This window comes from Arachis stenosperma, chromosome 2 (assembly GCF_014773155.1).
Source record: "Arachis stenosperma cultivar V10309 chromosome 2, arast.V10309.gnm1.PFL2, whole genome shotgun sequence".
Taxonomy (NCBI): Eukaryota; Viridiplantae; Streptophyta; class Magnoliopsida; order Fabales; family Fabaceae; genus Arachis; species Arachis stenosperma.
The window spans coordinates 13,278,344-13,304,839 of record NC_080378.1 but is presented as its reverse complement, the minus strand read 5'-3'; the positions used below and the strand labels follow the sequence as shown (position 1 = coordinate 13,304,839).

The 26,496-nt window shown below is 29.5% G+C and overlaps 2 protein-coding genes across 2 annotated transcripts; both read left to right on the top strand.

Moving 5' to 3' along the window:
- Nucleotides 1-1,699: 1,699 nt before the first annotated feature.
- LOC130958682 (histone H2A variant 1) lies at nt 1,700-3,512 on the top strand. The gene is made up of 2 exons (XM_057885233.1): nt 1,700-1,961; nt 2,953-3,512. The coding sequence occupies exons 1-2, from the start codon at nt 1,842-1,844 to the stop codon at nt 3,247-3,249; spliced, it is 417 nt and encodes a 138-aa protein (XP_057741216.1). The 5' UTR covers nt 1,700-1,841; the 3' UTR covers nt 3,250-3,512.
- Nucleotides 3,513-4,551: 1,039 nt separating this feature from the next.
- Nucleotides 4,552-26,199, top strand: LOC130961766 (beta-carotene isomerase D27, chloroplastic-like). The gene is made up of 8 exons (XM_057887766.1): nt 4,552-4,835; nt 5,451-5,590; nt 6,402-6,494; nt 7,931-7,992; nt 9,086-9,192; nt 18,148-18,240; nt 19,503-19,551; nt 25,962-26,199. Exons 1-7 carry the CDS (start codon nt 4,622-4,624, stop codon nt 19,541-19,543), a joined length of 750 nt encoding a protein of 249 aa, XP_057743749.1. The 5' UTR covers nt 4,552-4,621; the 3' UTR covers nt 19,544-19,551; nt 25,962-26,199.
- Nucleotides 26,200-26,496: the final 297 nt, after the last annotated feature.

Sequence of the window (26,496 nt, the reverse complement as noted above, 5' to 3'; positions counted from 1 at the left end):
AAACAATAATAAAAACAAGATTATTGAAAGTATTTAAAAAGAGTACTAAAATATGTTATTTTATATGTTATTTTTAATTCAATAAATAAATATTAATTTTTATTATAAATAAAATACTTAAAAAGTTGTCAATTTTTATATAATATTTTTTATTTTATAAATAAATATTAATTTTTATTATAATAATAAAAAATTATAACATACTAAAATAAAATACTATAAAAAAATACTAAAAGAAATATAAAAAAAGATTAAATATATTTAAAAAAAATAACATTATAATTTAATATCATATTTTTTTAGTAATGAACTAATTATTTTTTTAAAAGTGATTTTAACTAATATTATCCAAACAATATTCATTTTATCAAAATCAATTTTAGTATAAAATTATCAAACATAAATCATATTAGAATAAATTTATTTTTATCCAAAATTAATTCTACAAAATCAATTTTATTCAAATTATAATTTGACAAACCTCAATCCAAATATATACTATGCATATTATATAACCCTTTTCAATTTATTAATTAATTTGTGAGAGATAAAAGTAGCATTAATTGAAAGAAAACGGATATTGACCCGATTATCCTACTAGGTGTATAAAAAATATTTAATAATAAAACATATAGATATGGTGCTTAATTTGTTATGTGGATCATGTTATCCCAGTAATAATTAATTTTTTTTGTGTTTAATTTGTATGTGCTTAATTTCTTTTTTTTTTTGGAATTTTCAAAATTTTTATTTTTAAAATATAAAAATGTTATTTAAGTTATTTATCTGGATTAACCTTTAATTAATTAAATTATTTTTTAAATTTTATATCGTGTTCAACTTGTGTTTTGTTTTTTTTTTTTTTGTTGAAAGAACATTTCTGTTTAGCTTATATTTTTTTTTCTTTTGATACCAAAGGGGTCTAAACTCTAAAGGCCAAAGGATGAAATATTAGACATTTAGACCATTTAAAATTAAAATACCCCACTATATTAATCAAATTAAATTGGTCTAATGGTTAATTTATTAGCTTGATAAGGATGTATTTCTCTTTCATTAAATCAAGCCACTATTATTTTTTAATAATGTGTAGTTGTGGTATATTAGCATGCACCAACACTATAAATAGAGCAAGATGAAGCTGTTATTATCATCAGAAGCAAGAAGCAACGAAGCATATATCCTGAGTGGATATTATCTAAATTCGATTTCGTCTCACATCGAAAGGTGAGGATCCATGAGTTGGATAGTATTACTGTTTCTAACTAGAAACATGTTAGAAACATGCTGACACGTCCCAAGTTTTTTGTTTTGTTGAGTTAAATAGATTGGACAACCTCCAATTTTAAATATCATAACATATTTATACTATATTTTGTCAAAATTCAAATATGAATACAGCATATTAAGAAGCATATAGATTACAGCGAACAAATTTGAGACTCGTTGTATAATATAGTGGGCCAAAATGGACCTAACAATTAACTCCAATAAAAGAATCCGGTTATTGGGCCCTGAGAATTAAAAATATTTGGGAAAGCGGTGAGAAGAGAAGGGTGTGAAAATTTTGAATTCTACGTCAAATTTTGTAAAATTTTTATTTTCCCACGCACACAAAGCTTTGAGCGCCACTTTTTAGATTTCGTTTTTATTTTCATAAAAATTCAAAATTAAATAAAAACGGAAGAAAAGTAAAACGCTCATTTAACTCGTATTAATGACTCGTATAGTCGTATGAATGCTTCTTACTCCATAATCTCTCTCTCTCTCTCTCTCTCTCTCTCTCTCTCAATTTCTTCACACTTCTCTCGCTCTCTCAGCCTCAGGTTTAGGGTTTAGGTATGGCGGGAAAAGGGGGAAAAGGTCTTCTGGCAGCGAAAACCACCGCAGCTAACAAAGACAAAGACAAAGACAAGGATAAGAAGAAACCTATTTCTCGCTCTTCTCGTGCTGGAATCCAGGTAAAGATTCACCTCTTCGTTTCTTCTGATTTTAATTTTCTTTTTATTTATTTTCGTAGTCAAATGTGTTTACTGATTTTAAATCTTCATGTTAAATTGTGCACCATTTAAAAAATATTATTATTATTATTTGAAAAAGAATGGTTTGGTAGGGATTGGAGATTGTGGTGTAAGTTTTATGATATATTTTAAACGTAATGTGTATATAAAATATAAAGTAAGATTTCCGAATGGTTTTGTATTTTAGTTAGTTCTAGCTAGATAGATTCGCATAGCTATAAAGCAACTCTCCATTGTGATTTTGCTGAGATTGATTTGTTGACTTTAGATAATCTATTGATGTAGGTAAATGATACCCTTTGTGTGAAGTGGAATGGATTTTAGATTTTAAAGTTGTTCACTTTTCTGTTTTTCTTCTTAGTTTTGGTGGATCTGCACTCATAACCACATTTTATATTATCAGTTAAAAATGAATTATCTTTAATGTATGGTTCCAAAGTTATGTTACAATCATGAGATAGTGTGATTGAAACAAATAGTTCTGTTGTAATGGCTATTATGTTACAACAATTTTTTAATTTCCACATTGATTTCCTTGGATTAAAATTTAAATGGTTGACTTTTCTTTACCTACTAGTCTTAGGCACTTATTCCCTTTGTGTGAAGAGGTGTGATATTTTTACATTTTAAAATTGCTGGAAAGTGGAACCTTAATCTTAGTTTGTATATTTTATAGGACGTATTTACTGTTTCCATTTGGGTTATTTCACATCTATATCTAGAATACTGCATTTGCTTATTGTTTTCTGTTGATGCATAACCTCTTGGTTCTTGACATGTATTTATCATTATTAAAAGTGTATGCATTATTATACAGTATGAGTGGTTTTGAATTTTGGGTGCTGGGAGTTTCCGTCATTTTCTGAAAGAGGTCTATTATTGCTATATCATTGCTCCCTTTGTTTTTGATATTCATATGGTTTGGTTCTAGTTTCCTGTGGGTCGTATCCATAGACAGCTGAAGCAAAGGGTCCAAGCTCATGGACGTGTTGGCGCAACTGCTGCAGTTTACCTGGCCTCCATCCTTGAATATCTGACAGCCGAGGTTCTTGAACTGGCGGGGAATGCAAGCAAGGATCTCAAGGTGAAGAGGATAACACCAAGACACTTGCAGCTTGCTATCAGAGGAGATGAGGAGCTTGACACTCTCATCAAGGGAACCATTGCTGGTGGTGGTGTCATCCCTCACATTCATAAGTCTTTGATCAACAAAACCTCCAAGGAATGATTGAATGAGTGATTCATTCATTGTTGTTAAGCTTCTGATTTATATATATGGTTGACTGAAACCAAAACTTGTAGGTTGTTTTAATTATGATGACTTTGATCGAAGTAGGATTTAGCTTGATTCTCTTTTGCAAGTAGTTTGTTTTAGAACTGTGATGTTATGATGTAAATTAGTTATTGATGTTGCTTTTATGCGATCTTAACTGCTTAATTTGGGGTTTCCTAAACAACCGTTTCCTTGTTACACTGATTTGTTGACTTTAATGGGTGTCCTTTCTAATATATATATATGTATGTTGGTTTATTATAGAATGCAAGTTCGTAACTATTATATGTATAGAGATAAAACTAGAGTATATCATGCCATGTATGCTAAAGAAAATAAAAAAGAAAACCTAAATATTTTTTAAAGTGTCAATTTGGTTTTATCAATTTGTTTATATGTTGATATATGTCTGTCTATATATTTGTTATAATTATCTTGTATGTCTCATGAAATGGGAATTTTTTTATTTAAATTAGTTAAATATATTATTTATCAAAATATGTAAAATATAGTGTATTTATTGATATACACATGTCACATTTTGGGTGATGAGATTCAAATTCTATTAAACTCTTGTTTTGATGATTGAATACTTGCCATTTAGTATAACTAAAGTTAAGTATATTCTGGATATACTCGAAATGTGATGTCTTTGAAATTCAATGACGAGTCACATTCTGAGTGTATCGATATGGATTTAATACAATTTAGATCATCATATTCAAAAATAACATGTGTATCTCAATAAATACATTGTAATTCAAGTATTTCAATAAATAATATATTTAATTAATTTAAATAAAAAATTCCATAAAATTGACATGTCTTATATTTTATTCTTATTTTATCTTTAAAAATTATAAAACGGATAAATTATAAAAAAATAATACCCCCCTCTCTAACTTAGGATACTCAAGTATATATTAGTATTACTTAATATATTAGTATTACACGACAATGAATTTGTTTCAATTTTTTAATTGATTTTACATAGTACAATTTTACATTATATAAGATTTAAATAAAACAAAAAGGATATAATATAAGATCACACTTTATAAAATTAATCGAGATAAAAATTTTGTCAATCTATTTTCATTATGCACCGCAGCATCTTGTGTCATGTAATAAGTCAACAAAAGAAAGCCTCCAATAAACAAAGAGGAACTAGAATCTTGTGTTCTACCAATTTGTTAAGATGCTTTTCATGCACTCTTTGTTCTTATTTAAACCCCTTCTCTCATCTTCATTCATATCCCTCTATTCTCCATAGTTGTTTCTCTATCTTTATCTCTCCCTCTCAAAAATAATAATAGTGGATGCGAAAATGATGATAGCACAACATGGCAATAATATTCTAACACTAACTTCACCTTATCAATGGATGATGAAGTTGAAGCATAAATCAAAATCTCCCTTTGTAGTTGGAGTTCTTGCAAGGCCAGCTGAGAATATTGCTCAAGAAACTAATGTCTACAAAGATAATTGGTTTGATCACTTAGCTATAAACCATTTATCAAAAAGTGTTCAAGCATCAACAGGTTAATTAATTCCTTCCTCTCTTTTCCTTCTTCCTCTTCTTCTATAATTAAGAAAATTTAATAGAAAATATGAAATTTTAGGATTTTTTGTTTTAAGATTTTTATTTTCAGTATTTTTTATTTATAAAAAATTTTACAATAAAAAAGAAAAACAGAAATTTTAAATACAAACCAAATATATCATAAATTTTAATATATTAACAATATATTAAAAAAAAGTTAAAACTATTTATTTAAATTATTTCAATCATTGTTTTAATTCTATGACACTTTTTAGCTAAATTCTTAATTTTTTTAGTATAACTAGGTTTGTTCTTTGAGTTGTTTTTAAAACTGAGATTAAGATCTTTTAAAATGAAAAGATTTATAAAGAGAAAAATAAGTTTTTTTGGTTAACGAAAAATAAATATTTAATCACCATTAAATTAAGATAATAAGACTCATAAAAGTTATAAATTAATAGTAATTAGTCTCTTATTTTATTGCTCTAGCAATTTTTTATTTTTGAAGATCCGAATCCTAAAATATACAGTATATCTCTATAATTACGTAAATACTCTGTACTACTAATTGTGTGTATATTATTAATTCACCTTAACTTTGAATCTTATTCAGGACACAGTAATAGAAAGAGTGGATATGAGAGCCTTGTAGAAGCAGCGATGGTGGCTTATAAGGAATTTAATTCTAATGAACAGAAAGAAGTTATCATTCAAGCACTTGATAGAGCATTTCCAAGGCCAATACTTATGTTGGTGAGTTCATTGGTTTGATATGATTGATTTTCTATCTTCTATTGCTTTCACTTCCATTTAATTTGTGTTTAGTATTATAGAATTAGAGAAAAAGAATGAAAACATAGTCCAAATTCTTCAGTCCGCATTTAACTTTTCTTTCTTCCATTTGAGGGCTTGATCACTAGGTTTAACTCTCGTAACCAACTATTTCTAAGGGTATGTTTGTTTTTTTATATTATTATTATTATTATTATTATTATTATTATTATTATTATTGAAATAGAAAATAAAATTTTATTATTTTTATTTCTTCTTTAAATTCCATAAAGAATAGAAACCAATCAATTTTATTAAATAAAAGTATACGAATAATTTCAAGGTGTTTTAATTCATTTTATCTTAGAATTTAAAAGTAATTTACCACCACTTTTCCAAGTTAGTAATTCCTCTATAATTATAGAAAAAAAAAAAAACCACTAGTTTTAGTAGCAATAACATTAGGATCACTATTTTTTTTAGTTAATTTATTTTTTGATAATTATATATTTATTTTTATTATCATGCATTGTTATGATAAGTTATAAAAAATTTGTGACCGATAAAAAAGTCTTTATTATCAATTATAATTGTCATTTAATTTTTTTAACGCCAAAATATAAGATGCTTAATTTTTAATTGTCAATAATATATTGACGGCTATTTTTATTGTTGTTGCTAAAGACAAATAAATTATCATTAAAAATAATTTTTGTTGTAGTGAACTAGTTAAATTCCTTTCTTGTTTTTATAATAACTATGTATTATTATTATTATTCATGAAAAATGGCAGATAAGGACAATGCTACCACCATCTAAATTTGCAAGGGAATATTTTGCTGCTTTCACCACTTTGTTCTTTGCTTGGTTGGTCGGACCCTCCGAGGTAACTAAGACACTATTTTATTTGTATTTTATATTCTTGATTAGTTATGTAATTTTGCATAATAAACATTTTTTTTAAAGAGCAGCCAAAAATGAATGACTATAATAGGCCGTTAAAAATGGGCTAAATTTATCGGGCCAGTCTATTTATCTATTTAAATAGGCGGATTTTGTCTCTAAAATTAAGTTCGTTTAAATTTTGTGTTATACGGACTAGTCTGTGGCCTAAACGGGTGGTCTGTTTATTTTTTTTTATATTTTTTTCAAAAAAAATAGCACTTTTAGTTGATATTTTTTCCGATTCGATCCGAAAATTCGACCCATCAACTAAAAAAATCAACTAAAAAAATATTTTTTAAAGATTTTTAACCTAAAAGTAGTATTTTTTTTGTCAAAATATTTTTCAAAAAAATAAAATAAAAAATAAACAAGCTGACTCGTTTAACCCATCAAACTGACCATAAACAATCAAACGGATCAATCCATTTAACTCACAAACTTAACAGACTGAGTCTAAATGGATCGAATTAACCCGTTTGACAGTCCTACTATAATAATTGATGAAATTCATGGTATATAATTCCTTAGTAAATTGTCAAGAGATTAAAGTTTTTTTTTTCAAAGTTCATTGCATGTCATCAAATTAAACTAGTTTGTAAATAGAGCAATAATGGACTTAAAATATATGATTTGAGAATAAATTTCAACTTACCAACTTTTTTTCTTAATTAAGTTCGGGAAATCTCTTTTACTGTGTGGAGCACTGCCATATATCTGACGTCACCCACTAATTATTCTCCATAATTAGCATGTACAATTATTCAAGCATCATGCCCCAATAATCTAGTTTCTGAGTTTCATGAGTAGATATGGTGAATTGTTGATATAAATCATCATTCAAACGGATATCATTAATTAACTATATTGAGTAATAATTTAATAGGATCAGTTCATTTCGTTAAGCTTGAAACACAACACCCTTGGGCCCTATGGTGCAACATACATACCTAATTAAATAAATTTTGACATTGAAAAGCTTCAATATAGTATAACATTGTTTTGGGCATTGCACTATGTAATCAACCAATCATCATGCTCTATGATCCAAATTCCAAGGCCATATATATATATATATATTGAAAGTGACAAGTTTATTTAGAAAATAATATGGTTAATTATGAATATATGCACAATTATTTCTTTTACGACATTTTCTTTAATTTGTCCAAGAAAAGAAATATATATATGCACCTTTGTATTTTTTATATCTTGAAATAAACAATTGCCCAATATAAGCTAGTATATAGATTAGTGCATATAATAATCAAATTATACCCTTTACTTTCTAAGATGTTGGTAGTTTTCTTGAATGTAAAAGGAATTTAATTAACCATGTAATAACCTCATTAAAAAGTTTCTTTCACAATGTGTGTAAAGGTGAGAGAATCAGAGATGAATGGAAGAAGAGAAAAAAATGTAGTCCACATAAAGAAATGCAGGTAACTTTAACTTCTACTTAATTTTCTACTAGTAAAATATTAAATTGGTCTTTTATATTTAGACGTAATACTATTTTAGTATTTAAGATTTAAAATATCTTATTTAAATTAAAAAAGTTTCATTTAACTTTAATATAGACTATAGTCTCACCACTGTGAAGTCAAAGTTAAATAATTAATGGAATGTCCTACATGACAGTAGTACAAGAACAAAATCGATAATCTAGAGAATAAATACAAATTTCAAAGGCACAAAATCAATCATTCATGCATCAATACATTTGTTTATCATTCTTCTTAGTTTTATAGAAAATATTTCATTCAAATTGTAAGAAAAATAATAAATAAATGTATTGATGCATTTACGATTAATTTTGTATCTCTGGAGCTTGCACTTATTTTCCAGATTATCATCGACCTTGTTTTTGTACTACTGTCATGTAAGACATTCCGTTAATTATTTAATTTTGACCTCACAGTAAAATTAGATTGAAGTTAAATAAACTTTTTTTGAATTTGAATAAGACACTTTAAATTTTAAAGACCAAAATAAAATTACGTCCAAACATAAATCACGAATTTAGTACTTTACCCATTTTCTATATATATTATATTATCTTCACATACATTTCTATTATTTAACATACAGAAAATTATCTTATACCATACTTTTATGGCCTCAACATTACGCTCCAATGATTATGCTAGCTCCACACTCAATTCTCTATTTGCATCATGGTCATCATGATCATCACCATCAATGATTCAATGTTATTGCCATTATTGCTAAGATATCATCAAGACTTTTATTAAATTAAAATTCGATTTATTTTGATGTTGAACCAGCCGGTTCAGATAAAAAAACCAATGAACGAATTGGCCACTTGTGTTCAATTTACTAATTTAACCAAATATGTCTATACATAAAATATATTATTATTCAAATAATAATAGTATTTTTTTGTCATATTTATTTTGAATCATAACATTAGTTTTCAGTATATATTTGTCTAATAAAATTTCAGTTGAACAAGAATTTCACTTATTATATATATATATATATATATATATATATATATATATATATATGCAGATTTTTGGAGAAGACAAATTGCGTAGGAATGTGCATTAATCTCTGCAAGATGCCATCTCAATCTTTTATAAAAGATGCTTTTGGTATGCCAGTAAACATGGTTCCTAGTAAGTATATATATTTATTATTATTTTCCGCGATTATTTGCATGATCAAATATATATATATATATATATATATATATATATTCACACATAATTATTACAGTTGTATTTTTTAACGAGTAAATTTTTATTTTATTTCTTAAAATTTATGTAATTATTCATTTTAATTTTCGAAATTTAAAATTTTTAATAATAGTCTCCCAAATTTATATTTGAACGCTAATTTAATCTCTCGATCCTTTCTTCTGAAGACAAGTTTATAAATGAGGTGCTGAGGTGACAAAATTTTGTCGCATTAGACTCTCTAACAATTAGGTGACATGATTTCTTCTTCAATTTAAATTGTAGTAAAATTAATAAAATTCTAAAAAAAATTATTGAGAGAAACTAAAATGCAGCAATAATAATGCAAGTCAAAAGGATAACAACAAAGATGAAATGAAATAATGTTTAGGGTGGGGCATTTTTTAAAATTTTTATTGCTTTTTAAGATGAGGTTGATCTGCCACCAGAAGAGGTGGTTATGTTAGCACAGTGGGATCATCGCATATTTCAAGAATAGATTACATTAACGTTCTCTGTAGTTTGGTGAAATTCATTATGACTCCCTTCTATTTCGCTAGATTATACTTGTGTTGTGTTAATTACAGAATGTTTAGTGCCATGTTCTACAAAATACAAGCATGTATAACATACTCTAAAAACTTAAATTTTGAGAAAAAAAAAAAGAAGTGGGGTGTGAAGAAACGAACCATAGCAGTGATATCAGTGAAGGTTTATAGTGTTATTGTCGCTGCCATTTGCTCTACTCTTGTTGTTGTTGTTGTTGCTGTTGGGGCGTGCCACTATATTCGTGGATACCAGAATAACAAACTTTGGCTTTAGTTTAGAATTTGGATCAAAGCCAACGAATTGATAGTGATTGGTGAGTGAGGGATGCGACGGATCAAGGGTGAAAAGGAGAGATCGTGTCAGAAAAAGGGAAGGAGCACGACGAAGAAGGAAAAGATGGAGGGAAAGTCAAAGAGAAAGGAATGGGTCAGGTGAGAGACAAGGAAGTAGAAAAAAGAAAACGAGAGGAGAAGGACGGCGTGGAGAAAGAGAAAGAAGAAAAAGAAAAAGTTAAGGTTCTATGGACCAAATGAGGTCCAAAATCAAATCTTGTCATGTCATCTAATCGTTAAAATGTCTAACGTTGGCAAAGGTTTGTCATATTAGCACTTCATTTGCTGACTCATCGAGGAAAAAGGTCAAGGGACCAAATCGCTGTTCGGACCAGAATCTGAAAAATCATTATCAGAAATTTTGAATTTTAAAGACCAAAATAAATAATTGCACGAATTTCAAAAATCAAAATGAGAATTTACTCAGAGTAAATCCCCATAGTAGATTCGCGTGATTATCCAATGTAGTTCTCAAGATTTCGATTTTTCTATTGTAGTCCTCCAGATAGAACTCTGAGCACTCATAGTGGTTCCTGGGCATATTTCTGGTGATGAGTCATCAACGAAGCGCTTACGTGGTGTCTTTTGGCCACGCTGGATGACTCCAACGGCTAGCTGAGCTAGCTCATTTCCAATTTATACCCACATTGGTCCCTCCTACTATATTTAACCTTAAATCCCTAAATTTTGATAAACAGCTACAAACAACTCAGTTATATTTGAAATTCTGCAGTTACCTAAAGAATCAATCATAATCCATTAACTAAACTAAAGGAAAGAGGCACAATGCAATGAAGAAATAAGCAACCTTGGCACCTTTTCACATTGACACCCGAGCCGGGTGCTTAAAAATCGACGGCATTGTAGCCTGAAAAAGAAGAAAAGCTCATATTTTCATTAACTAAAGAGAGAAAAATCAGAAGTTTAATTAGACAAAGTTTATGGCAAGGCATTATTAGTACCTAAATCTCTAGTGCCAAATTGTGGCCTCAAAAAGAAAATGCTATGATTCCAGGAGCATTCAAGGCAAGAAACAAAGATGCAGAAGATGATGGCGATGACAAAGTTTCATAAGAGATGGAAGGTGGCTTTTGTTGTTTCACAGATAAAATCTAAACCATAGTAGAGTAAGTGATTGCTGTCACAGCACCTATGAGTGAGAGCCCTGCAATTGAATTGAGGTTTGGAAGTTGAGACAGGACAATGGATAGAGAAATGAAAACCAAGTAGCACTCCACTGTGGTTAAAGGATTTGAGGTACACGTTGGACCACAAACTATTTGGAAGAAGAATTTCATTGTTTTCCTTTCTATAAGATCAATGCAGTTGCAGTTCCTGCTGATAAATAAATAGTTGGAAAGAGAGCAAGTCACACCCCTAATCTTTTTCATGAAAAAACAAGGTTAAAACCTTTTCAAATCATGCAATGATAGTTTTAGGTCTGTGATATTGTTAATTATGAAACTTTACATAACAATGTGATATAATAAATAAACTATATCAAATAAATTCACCAAATGCTGCTTGAGCAAGCTCCATATATATGTTGTACCTTTTCCTAGGAACGGCTTCATGCAGCTGAACCAAAAGCCATAAAGTGTACAGTTGCCAACAATATGCTATGGTTAAAGAAAGGATTCCCCAAACTATTCACGAAAATCTCAGCTAAAGGCTTAATCCAAATCAAAACAGTAAATATAACAAACAGTTGATTTGCATAAAGGATGGTGCGACCAAACTATCCACAAGTGATCATGGACAAATTACAATGAATATGATTAGTTCCAAGCTAAAAGGAACGTGTAATTCTAGCAGCAGGAATGAATAACACCAATGAAAGGAATCCCATGAATGTAGCAAGGAGAACTTTTCAGAACCCATCAAGACCAGCAAAATGGAGGTCTAAAAGCGACGAAGAGGTGTGATTCAAACCCAAAATTCCCATAAAAATCCCGAAAACACCAAAAAGAACATTGAGCTGCTTCTCGGATCTCCTGGACGTAGATCTCTTGAAAAGTGAGCCTCGGAAGCATCATGAATCACATGTAAAGGCTCAAACTTGACAACAGAATTGGAACGAAAGTACCACTCACGAAGAAGTCAGAATTGGTATTGGAACCTAATTAAGAGTGAAGGAAGAGGGAAGAGAGGATAACGAAGGAGACGGTGAACGTAACGCAGTATTGATCGATGTAGAGGCGGGATTGAAGGTGAGCATGGTTGAGCCTGAACCTGAAAATCTGGACATTCTTCTCGTCAAAATTGAGCGTGTCCTTATTCTTGGGCTGCTTTCTGAGGTCGGGAGCAGGGCCTTCGGGGGCGCTAGGGCGGCGAATGGCAACACAAAAGCCGTGGGACGTGGAGGGTTGGGCATCGGGGTGATGTAGGTTTGGAGAGCATAAAGAAAGAGAATTGGGAGCCTGAAAAATGCGATGAAGAACACGAGGAAGAGGGAGAGCGAAGCGTGCAAGAGTAGGGTTTTGTACAATAACACCAACTGCGAGGGACCAGCGTGGCAAAACGATGCCACGTAAACACTCCGGTGATGATTTATCACCAGAAATATATATAGGGACCACTATGAATATTCGGAGCTCTATCTAAAAGATTACAATGGAAAAATCGAGATCTTAAGGACTACATTAGATAATCACACAAATCTCAAAAACTACTATAAAAATTTACTCGATTTACTCATTTTTCAACAAACCAATTTAATTTGAATAATTAATTTGGTAATACAAAAATCTCTGTATCATATATTATTATGACTCCTATCTCAAGAAGCTTTATTTACCCTCTCTATAATATATATTATTAATTTTCTCCCTTAATATGTGTATATTTTAATATTGTGATTTAGAGCTAACTAAAAAAAATTAATTATGTTTAGTGAGAAGATATTAGGATTTGGGAATTACTTAATAAGATGTTTGACAATAGAGCCAACTACTAGTGATAATAAATGGGTTAATAATAAATATATGGACTATATTCTTGTTTAATTGTCACTTTATATATTAGGTGTTAAAAATATAATTATCTATATGTTATTTTTTCTATCAGTTTAAGATTTAAAAAAAATAATTTTATAATATGATATTAAAATTTTATATAAAAAAAATCTAGAATTCGATTTATAGTGAATCTAAAAGTAAAAAAAAAAAGGGATAAAGTATTAAATTAGCATCTTAAGTCTGATAGTAATCATATTTTGATTTTTAAGATTTAAAATGTCCTATTTGAATCGAAAAAAGTTTCATTTAGTTTCAATGTAGTTCCACCGTGAGGTCAAAATTAAATAATTAACAAAATGTCCTACATGACATCAGTACAAGAACAAAATCGATAATTTGGAGAAAAGTACTAGCTCCAGAGACACAAAATCAACCGTGGATGCATCAATACATTTATTTATCATTTTTTTACAATTTAAATGAAATATTTTCTATAGAACTAAGGAGAATGATAAATAAATGTATTGATACATCCACGGTTGATTTTGTGCCTCTGGAGCATGTACTTGTTCTCCATATTATCGATTTTGTTCTTGTATTGCCGTCATGTAGGACATTCCATTCATTATTTAACTTTGACCTCACGGTGGGACTATATTAAAGCAAAATAAAACTTTTTTGGATTTAAATAGGACACTTTAAACCTTAAAAACCAAAATAAAATTACACGTAAACGTAGGGGACTAATTTAATACTTTACTCTAAAAAAAAGTATAAAACAAATAAAAAAACTACACAAAATTCAAACAAATTCAAACGAAGCTCTTGCTTGAAAAAAATATAGAGATATAACTATTTATGTTATTTCCTCTTATCAGTTTAAAATTTTGAGAGAAGTGATATCATGACATTGTATCAGAACTCTATGTCTGAACAGTCTAAAATTTGATTTTTGGTGAACCCCAAAAGAAAAAGAAAAGCATAAGACAAATAAAATGAGAAAAAAGAAAGCTTACGTAAAAATTCAAATAAACTCAAAAGAGATTTTTATTTGAGGAATAATGTTAGAGATATTACTATTCATATTATCTCTCCTATTAGCTTAAACTTGTGAGAATAGTGGTTTTATGATATTAGATGTAGTAGGTTGGATATGACCAAAATTTCAACTCGATTCGCGCTAAAATAATTGAATCGGATCTAACATTAACATTTTTTTTTAATTAGGATCTGATCCAATGCTCAACTTTGCAGATTAAATAAAAAAATATCGGATATATCCAATTAAAAAATAAAAAATATCTCTAAAATAAAAAAATATATTTTCCCCTTTTTTTAATATCTATTTACTTCTAAACCACTATTAATCAATATTTTCTTAAATAACATACAAAATACAACTAAATATATATATAAAGAATTCTAAAAATATCAAATAAAACGACTAAATCTAATTATTTAACATTCTAACAACAACAAATACGTAATAATAAAATTTTAATATCCTAATATTTTAAAAGTACAACGCAAAGTAAAAACTAAACCAAATAAAAAAACCACTTAAACATAACATAATATATATTTTTTTTTGTTTATTTTGTGGATTCGAAAATATAAATGTGAAAATTTGTAATCTGATGTTATTTGACTGTAAATTGAATCTGATATGATTTGATGATTATACAGATCAAATACAAATAAATATTATTGGTCTATGAATTTAATCCGAATCTATGAACACCAATAAAATATTTTTTTTTTCAAATTTAACATACAAATAATATTGAGTCAAATAAAAATATGTTGTAATAAAAATAAAACATTTTAAACATTAGAGGCAAAATAAAACTTTGTTGAAATATTAGGAATTGATTTAAATGATTTTTTTTGTTTGAGTTGTTAGCATAATATTTTTATTGTGCATATGTAACTATTTACATGCATATTTTGTGTAGTTTCAAAAGAACATCATCATCTTAACAATTATGTCTACATTTCTCAAATTAGCAAGGGACAAAATGTGTGTCAAAACTAGAAATCGATGCTCCTTAGTCCTTACTTACATTATCAAAATACTAATTAGTGGAGGGTCCCATGTAGATACCACTTAGGGTACCAAAATGCAATTCCACCCGTTGAGGCTTAAAATAAGATCAATGCTTTACACATTGCATTTCAATTTCATATGGAATTTGACACCTGAATAATAGCCGCACGTTAAACACTTAAACAGTTAAACTTCACCAGAAATGACACCTTATTAAATATTAATGTCCTGTGCATCCCCCACAAAATTGACTAGGAATTTCACAAAGGAAGGTTTTTAATTTCTCTTTTTCTTTTTTGGTTGGACCCAAAGGCATTGAAATTATACATATTGATGACTAGGGTGTCAATTGGGTGGCTCTAACTTACAAAGATATGGATAGATTTTGAATCGAGTTAATTTGTGAAAAATATAGACTAATGTCATTTGTACATTTAATTTTATTTTTATTTTATATATTTTCTTAGAGTAAATTTTAGATTGGTGTCTTAATTATTTTTGTTTAGAAACAATTAGTATCTAATAAAAAAAGTTGACAAATTAAATTTTGACATAATAAAGTTAAAAAAAATAGCTCTTCATATTTTTAAACAAAAATACTATGTGTAAATAAAAATTCAGCAATTAAATCAGCTATTATTTATTTGTGTATAAATATATATATTATTTAATTTATTTTTAATATATATTTTATATTTCAACATATATTTTATATAAAGTATTAATTTTTTGTATACACATAACAAAATTGATTTTTAAAAATTACAAATACTCCTAATTTTTCTTAAAAGTTAATATATTTAAGGGATTAATTAAGTTGTCTAAAATCTTGAAAGATAAGGGACCAATTTTATTTTATTAAGAACGTAGTTATCTAATTTTTTTTTAAAAAAAAGAACCAGTATATCAGGCTTTTTTGTTAGGGATGCATATCGATTGGACCAAGCAAAATTTAATCAGAACTAGCTCCAATCATAATATTTTTACGGGTTTATTTTAAAGAATTTAACCCGACTCTAAATTGATCCGAAAACTAACTGGGTCCGATAAAAAATTAGCGTTTGTAAGTTTTATTTAATAAATTTTTTAAAAATAAATTTAATAAATATTATATCATATTTATACCAAAAAATTTATTTTAAAACAAAAATAATAATATGTAATATAAAAATAATAATTGAGGTATAATAATATAATATTTTATTATTAATTTCATCCCCTCTCTCTCTATATATATATAAAATAATTTGGGTTAAGTCGAAAATATCTTATGATCTGAATCCAATCTAAAAATAACATTGGATCAAAATAATAAATTTAAAGATAAAGTATTAAATTAGTCCTTTATATTTGGATGTAATTCTGTTTTAGTTTTTAAAGTTTAAAATATTCTATTTGAATTTAAAAAAGTTTCATTTAACTTCAATATAGTCACACGTTTGATTTTGTGCCTTTCGAGTTTGTATTTATTTTTCAGATTATCAATCTTGTTGTTGTATTACTAGGACATTCCGTTAATTATTTAACTTTGACTTCACGGTGGAACTATATTGAAACTAAATGAAACCTTTTTAAACTCAAATAAAATACTTTAAACCTTAAGGACTAAAATAGAATTACGTTCAAAGAGGACCAATTTAATACTTTACTCTAAATTTAAATTCGACAAAATATATTTAGGATCTAGATTGGGTTGGGCCATACCCAATCTTAAGTACCTATACTTTTTGTTAGGATCTAATTTGTTTAGAAAAGAATTTGAATCTTCTAAATTTTGAATTTTATTTTAGAGAATAAAATGTAATTTTTTACAATTTATTTTATAAGTGGGATTAAAAATAAATATGAGAGAAAAACCATTCAAAGATAAAAGATGACACTTTACCTTCTAAAGTACAAATTCAAAATTTAGAGGATTCAAATCCAGAAAAAAATAAGTAAGTTTATGACTAAAGTAATCATAATAAGGTTAATTATTAAATAAATACTATAATTTTGGGTGTATAAATTCTAGATATCGTTTAAGTTGTGTTAAAGATTTTATTAACCAACAGGCAACAAGATAGAATGTGTGGAAGAAGGTTTGGGATTTTTTAACCCATATAATTCATTCTGTTCATCTCATTAGTTCTAGTATGCTCTTTTATATTTATTTATATCCGGTGTTACTTTACCCCTGTAATGAACCATCCTATGATATACAAGGAAACCAGTAATTGCATTTAACGGTAAATACGCTAAAAAATAAAACCATATGTACTTTTAGATTTATATATTTTAAGAACTATAAAATCATTATTGTATTTATTAAGAAGCTTTTTTAAACAACTTTAATTAAAAAGGTTTATTTTCAAACTACATTGCACAACGGGTTTAACTTAACACAACCCAACTTTAAATGGTTCAATTTTTTTTTTAGTTGGTCATACATACACGCACCAAAAATAATTATGATTAACAGAACAAAAAAAAAGAGTTTCAATTATTTTATTAATTTTATAATTTTATTAAATTTTTAATTAAATTTTTATATTTTTTAATTAAATTTTTATATTATTTTTAATTTTATAATTAAATCTTTTTATATTAAAATTAATAGAATATTTTTTTAAAAAATATGTGATTAAATATTTAATTAAGTTCTTAATTATTGATATCTTCAATTTACGAAAAAAATATTTAATTTTTTAATATTTTTATATTAGGAAGGACTTAATTACAAATTTAAAAATAATGTAAAAATTTGATTAAAAAAATTATAAAAATCTAATTAAAAATTTAATAAAATTTTAAGGACTAGCAGAATAATTAAAGAAAAGTTGGATTGATGAAAGAATAAAAATACGTTAATTAACAAATGGATCAGACCGAAAAGTCTCCTACCCTAAATTATGTAATAGGTGATTTAATTTCTCATTAAGTTAACTAATTACCTAAATCAAATGTGCAGAAAGTATTTGGCCAAGAATATGGATAGTTTGATTATATATTTTCTTTTGATGATTTGCAGATTTTGATGACATGAGTTGTGAGATGATATTTGGCCAAGAACCCCCACCATCAACTGATGACCCAGCATTCAAGCAACCTTGTTATAGACTATGTAATTATTTTATTATAAGATTCTTTACATGAATGCATTCATTTCATTTACATCTCATATATATTGTTTTAAAATAATTTTCTTTTTTACTTTTTTATACATTAAAAATTTGATGTATCTAAATCTATTTAATGTCTAAGTATATTAATTTTTTTTAATGTACTAAAAAAAAAACTAAAACATGTGTTCTAAGTTAGAACATATGTTAAAATTACTATTAATAAAATTTTTTAATTTTTTAATAAATACATAAAAAATATATTAAAATTTTAAATTTTTTGTAATTTTTATAAAAATATTCTCAGCTAATAACTTTAATATATATTCTAAGATATAAACAAAATTCTTATTTTAAAACAGAAAAAAATTTGACAAATCAAATTTCATCCTACATATTATTTGACTCATTATAGATATAATATTGCATATCAACATCTGATATAATTTATTGTGATAAGGTTAGTATTTAAGATTTGGCCCGATTTTAAGATATATTTTGTTAGATTTGGGTTGATTATTTTTATTCATTGTTTTTTTAAGATTGAGTTCGAATTATATTTCAAGTCATTCAGTTGGTCTGGAATTATTTTTTATAATAAAAATATATATTTTATAATAAAACTAGTAATGTCATATTATACTTTTATACTTTAATTAATATTTTTTATATCATATAGTATTATTTTTGTTTTAAAATAATTTATTTTAATATGAATATGATATAATATTTATTAAATTTAATTTTTAAAAATAATTTTATTACTTTAGTATATAAAATTTATAAATTTATATATATTAATTTTATGTCGGGTTAACTTAATTTATTTTCGAGTTACTTTTAAATTGAGTTAAAAATAGACTTAATTACCTTTTACTCATGAACATTTCTGACAATAAAAAATGTGTAACTGATAAGATAGTAGGTAATTTAGTTTCTTTATTGCATTGGGTTAGATTAATTAAAAATCTAGTAATAAGATTGTGATTATAGTGATTTAATTGTGAACAAAAAGAAATGTTGCAGATTAATGTACACAAAATACATAACGCATAATTTCATAACATGATCAAGAAGGGGAAAAATTATATTTCTTCCATTTTAAAATAATTATTGTTTTGATTATTTTATATATTAAGAAAATTCATTTATCTAAACCTATTTCACATCTAAGTACATTAATTTTTTAATGTATAAGAAAAGCTAAAATAACAATGATTTCAAAAAAGAGAGAGCATCTAATATTTGTTCATATATCATGCAGGCAAGACAAAGCAAAACCATGGAATGAATTGCCTCAGTTAATGCAGCAGGTATATGGAAATAATAATTCTGAAAAATAAAAAAATACCACAAGTAACCATATGCCACGGACAAATAAATGAACAATTACTATGGACTATGAAGTCCACTTATTATATTTTTGAATGATTTTTTTATCAGAAGATTTTTTCTTAGTCTTTGTGATTAGTTTAGCTGGTAAAAATGAGAGAGTTTTTATTTTTTTTTCTTATTTTTTTTTATCGTTTTCATATGGGTCAGTCCACTCAATTTAGATCCGTTTCATTTAAATTTGTGAGTTAAATAGAATTAGTCTATTTAAATTCGCTTTATTTATGAACTATAATTTTTCAGTTCGAATCGTTTATGATAAATCCGATAAGTTAAAAGGGCTAATTCGTTTATCCTTTTATTTAAAAAAAAATATTTTGACAAAAAATATTACTTTTAAGTAAAAAATCTTAAATAAATAGTATTTTTTTTTTTAGTTGGCGGGTCGAATTTTCCAGATCGGATCGAAATAAATATTGGCTAAAAGCGCTATTTTTTAAGAAAAAACATGAAAAAAATAAATGGATCACCCGTTTAGTCCGCGTGCTAATCCGATTAATCCGTCATTTTTTCGGGTTAATTGGATTAAGTCCGTCTAACCCAAATTTTAAATAGACTTAATTTTAGAGGCAAAATTCGTCTAATTAAACAGGTAAACGGTCTGACCTGATAGATTTAACCCATTTTGACGATCCTATCGTTTTCGGTCTCAAATCACTATAACTATCACGGTCACTATCTAAAAGAAGATGATAATGAGAATATAAATATTTAAAAAAAAATAATTTTAACAAATAACTAAAATAAAACATAAAGAAAATAAAATATTTTAAATACTAAAAATAAAATTAAAATTTAATCTAAATATTAAAAAGATTTAATTACTTTATGGGTCTTGATTCTTATAATTTCACTAAATTTTTAATTAGATCTTTATATTTTTTTTTTTAATTGAATTTTACTGCTTTTAATTTTGTAATGAGATTCCTCCTAGTGTAAAAGATATTAGAGTTAACTGAATATTTTTCTGCAAATTGAAGATATCTATAATTAAGAATCTAATATTAGATCTTTGACCACATATTTTTTGAAAAAAATACTATATTAATTTTAATATTTTTGACATGAACAGAATTTAATTACAAAATTAAAAATAGTGTAATGACCTAATTGAAAAAATAGAGACCTAATTACAAATTTGATAAAATTATATGGATCGACAAAGTAATTAAACCTATTAAAAAGAGAAGTCAAAAAATGGGGGAGAACGGAGAGATCGGAGAGAGTGGGGGGTAGAGGCGTTCTTGAGAGTGAAAAATACAGTGAAATTTCACCGGAGGAAGTGATTAGGGGGAGAGTGTAGGAGGGGGCTACAGCCGATGATATAAAGGGGGCAAAGGGGATGAAAAGGGAGGAGCATGGATATCCAAAGGTATTTCTCTAAATACTTTCAGGGATAAGATAGTTGGTTCCATGGTCTCAAGAGCCATGAAGACCGTCGGAGCCTTGGTCGAAGACAAGATGGCTATTATTACACTGGATCAAGGAGAGTCGGACATTCCTTGGATTCGTTTTATGCCTAAAGCATGAGCAGCCCTAGCGGAACCATACAAGGACGCTATCATCATCAAGGTTTTAGGAAAACGATTTAGTTACACGGCCATTATTCACAAGTTTAGAGATGTGTAAAAAATCAAAGGCGGTTATGAGGTTTTGGACGTGAGTTTTGGCTATTTTTTAGTGAAGTTCGATCTTATGGATGATAGAGATCAGGTTCTTTTAGGAGGACCTTGGATGATTGCAGACAACTATGTCGCGGTCAAGATATGGGACACTTTTTTTAGACCTTCTGAATCATCGTTTGGGTCAACACTGGTGTAGGTCAGGATCTCACGGCTTAATATATGGTATTATGATGAAAAGGTGATGCGTTGTATCACCTCCTCTATAGGGACTCCTATTTGGGTGGATTTGGCTGCCAAATATGCGAAAAGAGGCAAATATGCTCATGCTCGAGCGTGTATTCAGATCAATCTGAGACAACCAATGATTAAAAGAATTGGCGGTGATGATGAAGTGTATAAGGTAGAGTATGAAAACCTCCATTTAATATGCTCTTCATGTAATTGCTATAGACATGCCACACACGACTGCGGTCAGCGGAAGGTGGGAGCAAGTTCTAGCAGAAAAGCCGATGGAGCTAGCACCAACCCACATGTTCGATCAGAAGAGCCACCATATGTTCACAATCTCAATTTGGTTATGGCCAAGAGTCTAAATTTTGAATTTAGTTTTATTTTGGAAAAGGATTCGTTGATTAATGAGACCCCAGATCTCATGCATGATACGTTGCATGATTCTAGCAACGTTAGTAAAACTAATGCAAAGGAGGAAGGGTGGGTCTAGTCACTAGGAAAGTAAAGGATAAGCTTATTCATTCTTCTAAAGCTAACCCATCTTTGGTGAAACCCATCCCTGAAAAAAGAGTGAAAAAAAATTAGGGCCTAGACAATTTGGGCTTGGCAATAAACTCTCTTCTACTCTTATGAAGACCGCTTTAGGGTCTAACTCGGGTGAATCAAAGGGCATATCGAGTGAGTCTTCTTCTTCTCATCGTATTCGTGCCAAAACTAATACCCACAAGTGCCAACGCCCAGCGTTGTTACAAGGATCACCCGTTGAAGCTCTCCGTTGCAAAAATGAAGTGGGTGAACAAGTAAACACTGCCGCGATGGTGGGGGATGTTTGCAAGCTTGATGATCGAGGTTCCGAGGTGTAAAGTCTTTTTGTGGTGTTCCAACTTATCTACCAGTGTTTTATGGATCAGCTAAATATTATAAGTTGGAATATTAGGGAAGCTTCCAATAGGATATCTCGAGTTCACTGAAAATTCAAGCCAATCCTTTTTATTCTTATTGAAACGCATATTCCTTTTGCTAGTATGAAGAATTTTTGGCATAATTTGGGTTTCTTTCCTATGGGTATCTTCGAAGTTATTGGTTATAAAGGGGTATTTGGTTTTGCATCTGATGTTAGTTATTCTTTTTCTGTCCTCTTTATTAATGATCAATGTGTCACTGTTAAAATTGACAAAGAAAAAATTTTTTGGGTTTGTAGTGTTATTTATGATAGTCCTTAATTTTCTACAAAAAATTTTCTTTGGCACCATCTGAGGGACATATCTCTCACTTGTTTAGAGCCCTGGTTGGCACTAGAGAATTTTAATGAGATTGTTTGCTTTGATGAAATTATAGGGGACAATTTTTATCCTGCTCGTAATTCTTCTTTGTATGATACCCTGGATTTCTACAACCTGTTTGATTTAGTTGTGACCGGAAGAAAATCTACATGGTTTTGAAGAATTCAAAACTTTAAAGACATAGCGAAAAGGCTGGACAAAGTGTGTAGTAATGGGGGTTGGAAAATGCTTTTTTCAGAAGCATATGCTGAGGTCTTAGGCCGCCTTCATTCGAACCATTGTTCTATCTTGGTCAGGTGTTTGGAAGCCCCAGCAAAAAAGGGTATCAAGCCCTTCAGATTTCAAGTAACTTGGGCATAACCCACTTGTTAGGAGAGCGTGAGAGCCTTTTTGAGAGGAGGGTTGTATCCTCTTCGGATTCAGCAGGTTTTGTTAGAGTTCAATTCCAAAATTTTTGGTAACATCTTTATCAATAAGCGTAAACTGAAGGGTCAATTGGAAGTGGTTCAGAAAAGGTTAGAAAGTTGCGATGATGATGAGCTAAGGAGGAAAGAAGAGGATATTAGATCAGCTCTTAACACTATATTAGCACAAAAAGAGTTATTTTGGTTTCAAAAATCTAGAGAGCAGTGGATGAAGTTTGGTGATCGCAATAAAAAAATTTTTAATTTGCAAACTATCATTCAGAGGAAGACTAACAAGATTCATGGTCTCTTGGTTAGCGATGGAACTTGGGTTACGAATCCTGAAATTTTGTAGAGCGAAGCTTTAAAATTTTATAAAGCCCTTTTTGTTCCACGAAGCAAGTTGACATTAAGTGTATGGGTGTGGTTCCCACTCCTAATCTCAGTCAAAAAGCCTGTGATTGCCTCACTCAGCTAGTGTCTTTCTTGGAAGTCGAACAAGTCATTGACAACATGGGCCCTTGAAAGCTCCAGGTCCAAACGGTTTTTAAGTGTTCTTCTATAAAAATTATTGGGATGTGGTGGACCATGAGGTTTGGAAGACTATTCAAGGTGCCTTTTTTGGAATTCTCTCAGCTTTTCTTTGGTGAAAACCCTTATTGTGCTTATTCGCAAATGCGACTCTCCTTGTGCCTTTAAGGATTTTTGGCCGATTAGTCTCCGTAATGTCATTAACAAGATAATCACTAAGGTTCTCATAAACAGATTGCGTTCATACCTAGATGAGATTATTAGTCCAACCCAATGGGATTTTATTTAGGGGGACTCATGATAACATTATTGTGGCCCAAGAAATGTTGCATTTTCTTAAAAAGACGAAATCGAAGAAAGGAGTCATTGCCTTTAAAATTGACTTGGAAAAGGCATATGATAGGGTTGATTGGGCTTTTCTATCAGACTCTCTGGTTGCTTTTGGCTTCCCCCAAGCTACAATAAAGCTAATTATAAATTATTTTTGTGCTTCAAATTTGTCAACCATGTGGAATGGGTCTAAATTGGATAGTTTTCAGCCCCGTCGGGGTTTTAGACTAAGAGATCCATGTCGCCCTATCTTTTTGTTATTTGTGTGGAGCGGTTAGCTACTTTTATTGATTCACAAGTTAGATCTGGTAGTTGGGATGCGATAGCTATCTCTCGGGGTGATTTGCGTTTATCTCATCTCATATTTGCTGATGATCTCCTATTATTTTGCAAAGCAAGCAAAACTCAAGTCCAGAATGTTATGAAAACTTTAGAGCTCTTTTGCAAACCTAGGTTTAAAGGTGAATCTTGAAAAATCTAGGGGGTTATGCTCTAAGAACGTTTCAAATGACCGAAGAGATGTTCTGACAGGGGTCTCCCAGATTTGTCTTGCTAATGATTTGGAAAAATACCTTGGTGTGAACATTGGGCATCTCCAAGCGTCTAGAACTTCCTTTGCTAACACCCTGACTCAAATCAAATCTAGATTGACAAATTGAAAGGAGAGACTCTTAAACAGGGTTGGTAGACTTTGCTTAATTAAATCAGTTGCTTCTGCTTTACCCATTTATCTGATACATGTTTCGCTCTTCACCATCTCTGTTTGCAAGAAGATGGATGCTGCTATGAGATCTTACTTTTAGAAAGGCAGAGTCGATGATCGGTGTCTTAATTTGGTCAAGTGGGATATGGTGATTACTACTCATAAGTATGGTGGCTTGGGGGTTAGAGATATGCACGGTGTGAATCTATTTTTAATTGGAAAGCTTCTTTGACAGCTTCTTCATTGTCCTCACAAGATTTGGGTTTGTATCTTGAAGGCTAAATATGTGACTGGTGATTTGATTGTGGATGCCGAGGATAATGGCAACGACTCGCGTGTTTGGCGCAATATTATGAAAGTTAAGGCCAAGCTGCAAGAGTTTATTTGGAACATTGGCCCTCCCTCTCAATTCTTTTGATTTGACTCGTGGAATCCAGAGGGGACATTAGCGGCACATGTCCCTTATACCCATATCACAGATACAGCGTTGCGGGTAGAGGACATATGGAAGCAAGATCACTAGGATTGGAGTGTTTTGACTACTCTTATTGATGATAACTTTAAAGTTAGTTTGGAGTATATTCATCCCTCTAGGCATGACAATATTAATGTTGGTTGGTTTTGGAGGCACTCGGCCACTAAAGTTTACTCGGCCAGACACGGATATGAGTGGCTCCTTCAGAGGAAGATTTCTTAGGATCCACAAGCAAACTTTCTTTGGCTTTGGCATCTTCGTATCCCAGAGAAGATTAAGATTCTTATGTGGTTGGGAATTCATAATGCTTTGTCATCTAACCGATTTTGGCATCGTAGGAGCTTAGCAAGATCCGCAATGTGTCATCGTTGTAATATGGGAGAGGAAGATATCCTCATTGCTTTAGGAATTGCATTAAAGCGCGGTGTAGTACTTGTTGGGGATTGGTAGAACGTCAAGTGATCTGGACATAGACTTTTTTAAGTGGATTAGATGCTATTCTTCTTCTCATGAATGTCTCTTCTCGGCAGGGTTGTGGTGGATTTGGCGAGATCGTAATAACGATATTTTCAATGGAAATGACTCGTGAAACACTATAAAAGTAACGTTTTTAATTAAACAAGTAGCTAAGTGTCATTTTTTTATTTGGAAGAACTTTAAATCCGATCTCTACATTTTTTTTTTCTTGAAATCCCCCTTCGGTCTTTGTGATCAAATTGAATTGTGATGTTTGTATTTTGCTTGCTTAGCACCGAGCTGGCTTCGACTGCATTCTTCAAGATAACACGAGGACTTGAATCAAGTGGTGTTCAGATGCTACTCCAACGGACACCATAGTGCGATGTGAGCTCCTGGATATTTTGAGTGGGCTGTATTTAGCTTGGGACTGCAGTTTCAATGAAATCATTTGTGAAGTGGACTACCCTAATGTTTATTGTGCTATTATTCATGATGCTGCTAGTAATAATACAGATTTCATTAAAAGAATTCAAGAACTTCGAAACAGAAAATGGACAGTGAGCCTGGCGCTTATCCAAAGGACTGCAAATGTTGCCGCTGACTACATAACTAAGCTTGCAGTGCGAAAGACCAAACCTATACGGAGTGGTTGCTTCCTAACCGGGAATTAATGGAGATTATGTCATAGGATATTCATACTTCCCTTTAGTGTCTTTTCTTTTTTTTTTTTTTTTTTTTAGTCACAAAAAAAAACTATTAAAAATTTAAAAAGCCTTTACCCTAGTAGAGTCATGTGCATGTTGAACTAGTTGGCATACTTGTGCC